This window comes from Aythya fuligula, unplaced genomic scaffold (assembly GCF_009819795.1).
Source record: "Aythya fuligula isolate bAytFul2 unplaced genomic scaffold, bAytFul2.pri scaffold_54_arrow_ctg1, whole genome shotgun sequence".
NCBI classification, from domain to species: domain Eukaryota; kingdom Metazoa; phylum Chordata; class Aves; order Anseriformes; family Anatidae; genus Aythya; species Aythya fuligula.
Genome location: NW_022473992.1, coordinates 46751 through 58070, shown reverse-complemented (window position 1 = coordinate 58070; position 11320 = coordinate 46751). Strand labels below are relative to the sequence as shown.

The 11320-nt window shown below is 59.1% G+C and overlaps 2 protein-coding genes and 1 long non-coding RNA gene across 3 annotated transcripts; 2 read left to right on the top strand and 1 right to left on the bottom strand.

Moving 5' to 3' along the window:
• Positions 1-40: 40 nt before the first annotated feature.
• Positions 41-1136, top strand: LOC116501637. Its single transcript, XR_004254472.1, has 3 exons — positions 41-97; positions 216-287; positions 1086-1136. It is a non-coding gene; the product is annotated as an uncharacterized LOC116501637 (long non-coding RNA).
• A 32-nt stretch (positions 1137-1168) lies between these two features.
• Positions 1169-4697, top strand: NGDN (neuroguidin). The gene is made up of 8 exons (XM_032207223.1): positions 1169-1223; positions 1978-2062; positions 2186-2232; positions 2346-2457; positions 3420-3579; positions 4260-4407; positions 4497-4551; positions 4644-4697. Exons 2-8 carry the CDS (start codon positions 1999-2001, stop codon positions 4661-4663), a joined length of 606 nt encoding a protein of 201 aa, XP_032063114.1. The 5' UTR covers positions 1169-1223; positions 1978-1998; the 3' UTR covers positions 4664-4697.
• Positions 4698-5251: 554 nt separating this feature from the next.
• Positions 5252-8298, bottom strand: LOC116501635 (dehydrogenase/reductase SDR family member 4-like). Its single transcript, XM_032207222.1, has 6 exons — positions 7949-8298; positions 7785-7855; positions 7649-7700; positions 6295-6429; positions 5550-5605; positions 5252-5455 (listed from the first exon to the last, which is right to left on the bottom strand). Exons 1-6 carry the CDS (start codon positions 8057-8059, stop codon positions 5341-5343), a joined length of 540 nt encoding a protein of 179 aa, XP_032063113.1. The 5' UTR covers positions 8060-8298; the 3' UTR covers positions 5252-5340.
• Positions 8299-11320: the final 3022 nt, after the last annotated feature.

Sequence of the window (11320 nt, the reverse complement as noted above, 5' to 3'; positions counted from 1 at the left end):
CGCGCTCTGATTGGCCGGCGTCCTTCCCCTCAGAGGCGGCCGCAAGATGGCGGAGGTGGCGGAGGCCGTGGCGCTGCTGGGGGCGCTGAGGGAGCAGGTGCGGCCCCAAAACCGGCCCAAATCGCCCCAAAACCGCCTCGGGAGGGTTCCCGGGACCCCAAAAAGGCCCGAAATGGCCCCAAAATGGGTGTTTGCCCCCCCCCCCCCCCTTACAGGTGGCGGCGGTGACGGAGCACGGCCGGGGGCTGCTGAGGAGGCTGCGGGGCGGGGAGCTCCGCACGGACAAGGTACCGGGGGGAATTTGGGGTGAATTCGGGGGGTTTTGGGGTCCTGAGGGGGAACTTGGGGATTCTGGGGGGAATTGGGGGGTCTTGAGGGGAAATTGGGGAGGTTTGGGGGGAGTTAGGAGGATATTGGGGGTTTTCAGGGGGAATTTGGGGGTCATGAGGGGAAATTAAGGGGTTTAGGAAGGATTTTGGGGGGTCTTGAGAGGGAATTGGGGGGTTTTGGGGGGAATTCAGGGGACTTTGGAGGTTTTAGGGGGAATTTGGGGGGTCTTGAGGGGAAATTGGGGGGGTTGGGGATTTGGGGGCGGTTTGGGGGGTCTTGAGAGGGAATTGAGGGGTTTTGGGGGGATTTTGGGGGTCTTGGGGGGGAATTGGGGGGATTTGGCGGGTCTTGTGGGGGAATTTGGGGTGTTTGGGGAGGAATTGGGGGGTTTGGGGGGTCTTAAGGGGGAATTGGGGGATCTTGGGGGTCTTGAGGAGGAATTGGAAGGTTTTGGGGGGGACTTTGGGGGTCTTCAGGGGGAATTGGGGGCTATTGGGGGGGTTGGGAGGGATTTTGGGGGGAATTGGGGGGGATTTGGGTTCTTTGGAGTGGGTTTCAGGGTGATTTGGGTGGGATTTGGGTTCTTTGGGGGGGATTTCTGTTCCTTTGGTTGGGATTTGGTTTAATTTGGTTGGGATTCGGGTTCCTTGGGGTGGGATTTGGGTTCTTTGGGGTGTGTTTTGGGGTATTTTGGTTGGGATTTGCGTTGTTTGGCCGTGTTTTGGGGTGATTTCGGTGCCTTTTCGCCCCCCCAGGGCCTGTCCCTGCTGGGGGTGCGGGCGCAGGCGCTGCTGCAGTACCTGGGGGACCTGGGGCTGCTGCTGGCCACCAAGTGCCGGGGGGGGGCCCTGGGGGCGCTGCCGGCCCTGCCCCGCCTGCTGGAGACACGCCTGGTGAGGGGGCGGGGCCTACGGGAGGGGGCGGGGCCTGTGGGGGGCGGGGCCTGAAGGGGGAGGCTGGGATTGGCCGATATAGCGGGGGTGGGGGTAGGTAGGAGATGCATTAAGTGGCCCTTAAAGGGTTAAAAGGGCCCTTAAAGGGTTAAAAGGGCCCTTAAAGGGTTAAAAGGGGGGCGTGGCTAGAGAAAAGGGGCGTGGTCTGATCGAGGGGTGTGGCCTATGAGGTAGGCGGAGCCTGTGTGGGCGGGGCTTGGTGCAGGAGGTCAGGATTGGCTGATATATCATGGGTAGGGGCGGGGTGTGGGGGGTTAACCAGCTCTTAAAGGGGAAAAGGGGGCGTGGTTATGGCTGGGGGCGTGGTCTAGTGAAGGGGCGGGGCCTATAGGGGGAGGAGCCTGGGAAAGGAGGCTGGGATTGGCTGTTACGCTGTGGGGGTGGGGGGTTAACCAGCCCTTAAAGGGTTAAAAGGGGGCGTGGCTTCATGCAGAGGGCATGGCCTGGTGGGAGGGTGTGGTCTGAACCGGGGGGCGTGACCTGAGGTGGGCGTGGCTTCCACAAAGGGGGCATGGCCTTGAGGCATAGGGAGGGACCCAATAGACCTGGTGCTGATAGAGGGGGAGGGGGCGTGGCTTTACGGAAAGGGCGTGGCCTAACGGGTGGGCGTGGCTTCGGAAAAAGAGGCGTGGCTTCGAGAAAAGGGGGCGTGGCCTCACCGGGGTGGTTTTTGGGGTGAATTCCGGCCGTTTAGGTGCTGGAGAAGTCGCGCCCCATGGAGCTGCGCCTGCGCTACCACCTGGACAAGCTGCTGCGGGCGGCCGCCGCCGGGGCGCCGGGTGGGCCAAAATCCCCCGAATTCACCCCAAAAATCCCCTCCCCCTGAACCCCAAAATCCCCTGGATTTGCCCCAAAAAGTCCCGTTGGCGGACTGTTGATTGACAGCTGTCAATCACCCCCAGGAGCCAACGACCCGCTGCGCTTCCGGCCCCAGCCCGGCAACATGGGGGTGAGCAGGGGGAGGTTTTGGGGGGAATTGGGGGGATTTTGGTCAATTTTGGGGGGGTTTGATCGATTTTTGGGGGGTTTTGGGTCAATTTTGGGGGTTTTTGGGGTTTCTAGGATGAAGAGGAGGAGGAGGAGGAGGATGAGGAGGGGCCGAGCGCGACGAAGGCCCCGGGGCTGGGCGGGGGGCGGCGCTACGTGCCCCCCCGCCTCGTGCCCGTGCAGTACGGTAAGCCTAATCCCGCATAATCCCACCTAATCCCTCTAATCCCTCCTTAATCCCCCGTAATCCATCCATAATCCTTCATTACACCCCTAAATCCCCCTTAAATTCCCCATTATTCTTCCTTAATCCTTGTATTTTCCCCCTAAATGCCCCATAATCCCACCAAACTCCCAATGATCCCTGTTTTCCCTCAAAATCTACATAATCCCACTTTTTCCCTATAATCCCACCCTAATCCTTCATAATGCCTCTGAAATTCCTCAATTTTCCCCCAAAATACTCCTAATCCTCCCATAATCCCCCTAATTCCCCCATTTTTATTCCTAATCCCCCAATACTGCCACCCTAATCCCCACAACCCGTCTTTAATCCCCCTAATCCTGCAATAATAACCCCTAATTCCACCCTTATTCCCTATAATCTCTCTATAATACCTTCATTTTCCACTCTAATCCATCCTAATCCCTCCATAATCTCTTCTAATGCCCCATAATCCCCTCTAATCCGCCCAAACCCTCTCTTATTCCCCATAATTCCTCCATAATTCCACCTAATGCCCCATAATCCCTCCCCGACCCCCCTAATCCCCCTTAATCCCACCTTTATTCCCCATAATCCCTCCATAATTCCTTCATTGTCCCCCGTAACCCTCCCCTAATCCCTCCCCAGCCCCTTCCCGACCCCCATAATCCCGCCTAATCCCCCCTAATCCCCCTTAATCTCGCCCTTATTCCCCATAATCCCTCCATAATTCCTTCATTGTCCCCCGTAACCCTCCCCTAATCCCTCCCCAGCCCCTTCCCGACCCCCATAATCCCGCCTAATCCCCCCTAATCCCCCTTAATCTCGCCCTTATTCCCCATAATCCCTCCATAATTCCTTCATTGTCCCCCCTAATCCCTCCCCAGCTCCTCCCCGACCCCTCTAATCCCCTCTAATCCCGCCTAATCCCGCCCTAATCCCAGACGAGGCGGGCCCTGAGCGGGAGCAGCGGGCGCTGGCGGCGGCGCGGCGCCGGGCCCTGGGCAGTGCCCTGGTGCGGGAGCTGCGGGAGGAGCTGGGCGACGCCCCCGAGGAGGTGGGCGGGGCCAACGGGCTCCGCCCCTCGCGGGAGGAGGAGCAGCGGTGAGCAGGCCACGCCCCCGGCCCTTCAGCCCCGCCCCTCGCCACGTAGCTCCGCCCCCTGCTCCGTATATGGCATCTGTGGGCCCAGTTCCCTGCCCTATGGGGGGGAGGTTGAGGCTGGGGGTGCCCACAGGCCACGCCCCCTCCCTCGAGGCCACGCCCCTTCAGTCCACGCCCCCTTTTCTATAAGCCACGCCCCTCCTTTAAGGCCACGCCCCCTCCTTACCCCACTTGTGTTATAGGAAGGATGGAGAGGGGAGGGCTTAGGATTAGAGGCCACGCCCCCTCGGGAAGCCACGCCCCCTTCATTATGCCACGCCCACCGTGTTACACCAACCAGACCACGCCCCCTTTAAAAGCCACGCCCCCTTCCTGTATAGCACAAAGGGGAGGGGGAAGATCGAGGCCACACCCCTCCCTTTAGACCATGCCCACCACCAAGCCACGCCCCTCCCTTATAACCCCACCCCTGAGGGCCACGCCCACGCAGACCACGCCCATTTCGGTCACACCCCCTTTAAGCCACGCCCCATTTCCCCTCCCACTCCACCACCCCCAAGGCCTCCTATAGGCCCACACCCCCTCCCAGCCCACTCCCCTCGCAGGCCACGCCCTCTATCCTTAAACCACGCCCCCCGGGCAGCAAGCCCCGCCCCCTGACGCCAAGCCCCGCCCCCCAGGACCCGCCTGGAGGAGTCCCTGCTGGTGCGGCTGGCCGAGACGCGGCAGCAGCGGGCGCAGCGGCGCCGCCGGGCCCTGGGGGCGCCCCCCCTGGACTCCATCACCCATTTCGGAGCCGCCCCCGCCCTGCTGGGCGCCCCCGAGCAGGTGGGAGCCCCCCCGAGACCCTCCCCGCCCCCCCCAGCACCCATGGGTGCCCCCTCTCACCCCCCTCCCCCCCCCCCTCCTCCTTACAGGTGGCGCCCAAGAGGAGGAAGACGCTGGCCAAGAGGGGGAGGGGCCGGCGGCGGGGTGAGTCCTCCAGGATCCCAGCAGCCCCTGCGGGTGGCGGCGCCGCTCCTCGTGGCGCTGCTGCCTCATCTCGTCTGTCCTCCTTCCTGCAGGTGGCCGGAGGAGGCGCTGAGCCCCGACCCCCCCCGAATAAAGGCTGCGTTGGGAGAGGATCGATAGTGCTGGGCATTAATTAATGGGGCTAATTGGGGATGCCAGCATCCAAGATGCCCGCCTGGGCATCAAGGTTGCCATGCTGATGGGGAAAGGATGGCTGCCAGGAGCCAAGATGGCTGCCAGGGCATCAGGGTTGCCATGGGGATGGCCCTAAGATGCCTGCCAGGTTCCAATATGGCTGCCAGGCCTTCAGGGTTGCCATGGTGATAGTCAAACAATGACTGCCAGGCGCTAAGATGGCTGCCAGCTTCCAACATGGCTGCCACGCCCTCAGGGTTGCCACAGCAACAGCACCAAGAGGGCTGCCAGGTCCCAAAATGGCCGCCCAGCCCTCACCGTTGCTATGGCGACAGCCCCAAGATGGCTGCCCCCATGGGGACAAGATGGCTGCCCACCCCCATTGACACCAATGGGTAGGCCCCAAGATGGCTGCCCCCACTGGGTGCCGCCATCTTGCCCCTCCTCACCTCCTCCCCCCCCACACACAAAATGGCGGCCCCCACAGTGCCCCATGGGGGCCGCCATCTTGTCCCCGAGCCTCCAAGCCAATCAGAGGGGGTTTTATTGGCGGCGAAACGCCCCGAATCCACCCGAAATGGCCCCAAAACCGCCCGAAACGCCCCCAAAGCCCCCCTAGAGGCGGGAGGGGGCGCCCCCGGCCACCACCACGGTCTCCCCGACCACGTAGGAGGCGGCGGGCGAGCACAGGAAGGTCACCACCGAGGCCACGTCCGACGGCGTCCCCAGCCTGGGGGAGGGGAGGGGCAAAAGGGGGCGTGGCTGGGGTTAACCACGCCCCCTTGGGGTCTTGGCCACGCCCCCTTGGGTTTGGCCCCGCCCACCTGTCGATGCCCATTTTGCTCATCACCGCCTGGCAGCGCTCCTCGTCCTCCCACAGCTGTGAGGCAAAACGGTGACGTCATGGCCACGCCCACCACCGTTAGGCCACGCCCGTTATCGTTAGGCCACGCCCACTACCCCCGCCCACCCTGTAGGCTCCACCCATTTCCCTTCCCACCCTTATATTCCCCACCTGAGACCAAGCCACGCCCACCACCAAGCCCCTCCCACTCCTTAAACCACGCCCATTTAGCCATACCCCTTCAGGCTCCACCCCAGTCAAGCCACGCCCCCATTAGGCCACACCTCTTTCATTAGGTCACACTCCAATAACCAACACCCAATAACCCATTACACCATTTAAGCCCCTCCCACTCAGACCACAACCCTCAGACCACGCCCCCTTGAAGACACTCCCCATTAGGCCACGCCCCCTTTAGGCCACACACACCCCCTCATTAGGCCAAACCCCCAAAAAAACCACCCCCCAATAACCCATTACACCATTTAAGCCCCGCCCACTAGGACCACACCCATCAGACCACGCCCCCTTTAAGCCACGCCCCCGATAGGCCACGCCCCCTTCATTAGGCCACACCCCAAAAAACACCCCCCAATAACCCACCCCCTGATAACCCCCACCCCAACAAACCACTACAGGATCTAAGCCCCTCCCCCTCAGACCACGCCCCCTCCGGCCACGCCCCCACCAGGCCCCGCCCCCTCCCTCAGGCCCCGCCCCCTCACCGCGGCGCTGAAGCGCGTCCGGACGAGGCCGGGGGCGACGGCGTTGATGCGGACGCCGCGGGGCCGCAGCTCCGGGGCCAGCGCCTTCAGCAGCCCCAGCAGCGCCGCCTTGCTCACGCTGTAGGGGCCCAGCGCCTGCGCGGTGACGTCAGCGTGACGTCAGCGTGACGTCATCGTCACGTCATCAACAGTTAGCCCGTTATGGTAATTAGCCCGTAATTAGCGTCGGGGTTGTCGGGGTCGTGGGGGGTGTTAGCGGTGTCGGCGCCGTCCCGTAGTCGCCGTCCGTCCCATAATTACAGCCCGTAATTAATTAATTAACAGCCCGTAATTAATTATCAACGTCCCGTAATTAATTATAGACATCCCATAGTTAATTATTGCCATCCCATAATTGCTATTCCGTAATTATCATCACCATTTTGTCATTGTCATCCTAATCGTTGTCATCGTCGTCGTTATTCCGTCGCCGTCCATCCCATAATTACGTCCCATAATTAATTATCGGCATCCCGTAATTAATTATCACCATCCCATAATTATTATTCCCATCCCCTAATGGCCATCCCATAATGATTGTCATCATTTTGTCATTGTCATCGTCATCGTCATCATTTTTTTCATCATCATCGTCTTTTTCATCTTCATCATCATCATCTTCATCTTCCTCATCATCGTCATCTTCATCGTTGTCATCATCTTCATCATCACATCGTCACCTTCATCATCATCACATCATCTTCATCATCTTCGTCATCATCATTTTCATCTTCATCACATCATCATCTTCATCACCTTCATCATCATCACTTTCATCCTCATCATCTTCATCATCATCATCTTCGTCATCATGTTATCGTCATCTTCATCTTCCTCATCATCACGTCATTGTCATCATCATCTTCATCATCATCATCACATCATCATCTTCATCCTCATCACATCATCTTAATCTTCATCATCATCATCGTCATCATCTTCATCATCGTGTCATTATCATTTTCATCTTCATCATCTTCATCCTCATCATCACATCACCATCTTCATCTTCGTCATCATGTCACTGTCTTCATCTTCATCTTCATCCTCATCCTCACGTCACTGTCATCATCTTCATCATCTTCATCCTCATCATCGCGTCGTTATCATCATCTTCATCATCATCTTCATCATCTTCATCTTCATCCTCATCATCATCGTCGTCGTCATGTCATCGTCATCATCGTCATCGTCATCATCATCATCATCATCCATCCCCACCCCCTAAGCCCCTCCCCTTCCCGTAAGCCCCTCCCCCTCCCCATAAGCCCCTCCCCTAAGCTCCGCCCCCTCCCTCAAGCCCCGCCCCACTCACCGGGAAGGGCATGTACCCGGCCAACGAGGACACCAGCACGATGGCCCCGCCCCTGCGCGACAGACCAATGGGGCGTCACCCGACCGCCTCCAGGCCCCGCCCCCTTGTCCCCAAGCCCCGCCCCCTTTGCCCTCACCCCCTGCGCTCCATGTGGGGCACCACCAGCTTGACCAGCATGGCCGCCGCCGTCACGTTCACCTGGAAGATCTGAGGGGCGTGGTTACAAAGCAGGGGGGCGGGGCCTAACGGGGCGTGGTCACACAAAGGGGGCGGGGCTTAGAGGAAGGGGGGCGGGGCCACCTTCTCCCAGGCTTCCTCCTCGGCGTCCAGGGCGCTGCCCATCACGGGGTTGACGGCGGCGTTGGACACCAGGATGTCGACGCCCCCATACGTGTCCAGGGCCTGCCCCATAGATCAGTGGGGCGCCCCATAGGTCAGGGGGGTGCCCCATAGGGCCGTGGGGCGCCCCATAGGGCCGTGGGGTGCCCCATAAATCCATGGGGCCCCCCTGGTGACCCATAGGGCAAAAAGGGCCCCATAGATCCAAGGGATCGCCACGGTGCCCCATAGATCCGTGGGGTGCCCCATAGATCAGGGGGGTGCCCCATAGGGCCATGGGGTGCCCCACAGATCCATAGGACCCCAAAAAAGCCCCCCAGCACCCCAGAGATCCATGGGACCACCCCAACCCCATAGCACCCCTCCAGCCCCATAACCACCCCCAGCCCCATAACTACCCCATAACCCCATAACCACCCCAAAAACACCCCAAAAACACCCCAAAACCCCACCCTGTGACCTCATAACCCCCTCCCAGCCCCATATCTCCAGCCCCACACCCCCCCTGACCCCATAACCACCCCATAACCCCCCCCAACCCCATAACTCCCTCCCAGCCCCACATCACCCCACAACCCCTTACCCACCCCATAACCCCCCTGGCCCCATAACCACCCCATAACCACCCCATAACCACCCCAAAACCACCCCATAACCCCCCATAACCCCTCCCCGTGACCCCATAACCCCCTCCCAGCCCCACATCTCCACCCCCACGCCCCCCTCCCAGCCCCACACCCACCCCCGACCCCATAACCACCCCATAACCCCCCCCCCGACCCCACAACCCCCCCGGCTGACCGTCTGCACCAGGCGCTGGCGGTCTTGGGGCCGCCCCACGTGGCAGACGACCCCGGTGGCCTCGAGGCCGCGGCCCCGCAGCTGCCCCACGGCCGCCTCCACCCGGGGGGCCCGCCGCGAGCTCAGCACCACCCGCGCCCCCGCCGCCCCCAGCGCCGCCGCCACCGCCAGCCCGATCCTGGGGGGGTGTGGGGGGGGGTGTGGGGGGGATATGGGGTCATTGTGGGGGGATATGGGGGGATATGGGGTCATAATGGGGGGATATGGGGGCTTGTGGGGTCATTATGGGGGGATATGGGGGGGATATGGGGTCATTATGGGGGGTTATGGGGTGATATGGGGGGTTGTGGGGTCATTATGGGGGGATATGGGGGGGATATGGGGTCATTATGGGGGAATATGGGGTCATTATGGGGGGTTATGGGGGGATATGGGGGGATATGGGGGGGATACGGGGTCATTATGGGGGAATATGGGGTCATTATGGGGGGATATGGGGGGGATATGGGGGGGATATGGGGGGATATGGGGTCATTATGGGGGGATATGGGGTCATTATGGGGTCATTATGGGGGGTTATGGGGTGATATGGGGGGTTGTGGGGTCATTATGGGGGGATATGGGGGGGTTATGGGGTCATTATGGGGGGATATGGGGGGTTAGGGGGTGATATGGGGTCATTATGGGGTCATTATGGGGGGATGTGGGGTGATATGGGGGGTTGTGGGGTCATTATGGGGGGATATGGGGGGTTATGGGGTCATTATGGGGGGATATGGGGGGTTAGGGGGTGATATGGGGTCATTATGGGGGGATATGGGGTCAATATGGGGGGATATGGGGTCATTATGGGAGGATATGGGGGGTTATGAGGGGGTTAGGGGGTGATATGGGGGGTTATGGGGTCATTATGGGGTCATTGTGGGGGGTTAGGGGTGATATGGGGGGGTTCTGGGGTCAATATGGGGTCATTATGGGGGGGTTTGGGGGGGTTATGGGGTCATTATTGGGGGTTAGGGGAGAATATGGGGCAATATGTGGGGTTATGGGGTGATAGGGGGGGTTATGGGGGGGTTAGGGGGTCATTATGGGGGGTTATGGGGTGATATGGGGGGTTATGGGGGGGTTGTGGGGTGATATGGAGTCATTGTGGGGTCATTATGGGGTCATTATGGGGGGTTGGGGTGGTTATGGGGGGTTATGGGGTAATATGAGGGGGATGTGGGGTCATTATGTGGTGATATGGGGGGCTGTGGGGCCACTATGGGGTGATATTTGGGGTTCTGGGGGGGCATATGGGGGTTTATGGGGTTGTTATGGGGTCGTTATGGGGTATTACGGGGCAATGTGGGGGGTTATGGGGTGGTTTCGGGGTCCCTATGGGGGGCTATGGGGGGCTATGGGGTCTCTATGGGGGATTATGGGGGGTTATGGGGTCACTATGAGGCGGGATTACGGGGGATTACGGGGGATTATGGGGGATTATGGGGGATTATGGGGGATTAGGGCTGTTGGGGGCATTCCGGGCCCTCACCCATCGGTGGCAGCGGTGACCAGCGCCACCTTCCCGGCCAGCACCGCCATCGCGCCCCTCTGCTGGGGGGGGGCGGGGCCGGACGTGACGTCACCGCAAAGGGGGGCGGGGACTAAACAAAGAGGGCAAAGGTGTCAGGACGCGTCCTCTGCGGGACTTCCGGTGCTCACTTCCGGGTTTAGAACACCCACTTCCGGGCTATGTAGCCACACTTCCGGCTTTTCTTGCCCCACATCCGGGTCCGGAAGGGGAACTTCCGCCCAAACTAGGGGGCGGGAAGGGGGCGGGGCTAAAGGGAGGCACCGCCCCCCCTGGGGTTTAGTGGGGTTCCCAAGGGATTGTGGGATATTGGGGGCGTTATTGGGGAAAATTTGAGGGATTTGGGGTTTTTTGAGGGGTTTATTGGGGTTTTGGGGGGATTGTGGGATTTTTGAGGTGTTTTAGGGGCAAATTTTGAGGGATTTAGGGATTTCTGAGGGATTTATTGGGTTTTTGTGGGGATTCTGGGATTTTTGAGGTGTTTTAGGGGCAAATTTTGAGGGATTTGGGGATTTTTTAAAGTTTTTATTGAGGTTTTGGGTATTATGGGATTTTTGTGGGGTTTATTGGGGAACTTTTGAGGGATTTGGGGATTTTTGAGGGGTTTTAGGGGAAACTAAAGGTTTCTCACTAAAGGTTTCTTACCTTTTTAACAGCAATTAAAACGTTTCTCATGCTCTTTAACGGCATTTTAAACACTTTTTACCACATTTATATGTATTTTTACAAGTTTCTCACCCTTTTAATGGTAATTTAAACACCTCTCCCCCTTTTTAATGGTAATTTTAAACATCTCTCACCCTTTTGACAGTAATTTTAAATGTTTCTCACCTTTTTAATGGTGACTTTATAGGTTTCCTACCTTTGTAACGGTAACTTAAACGTTTCTAATGCTTTTTAACGGCATTTGAAACTTTTTTTACCACATTTAAATGTATTTTTAAAAGCTTTTCACCCTT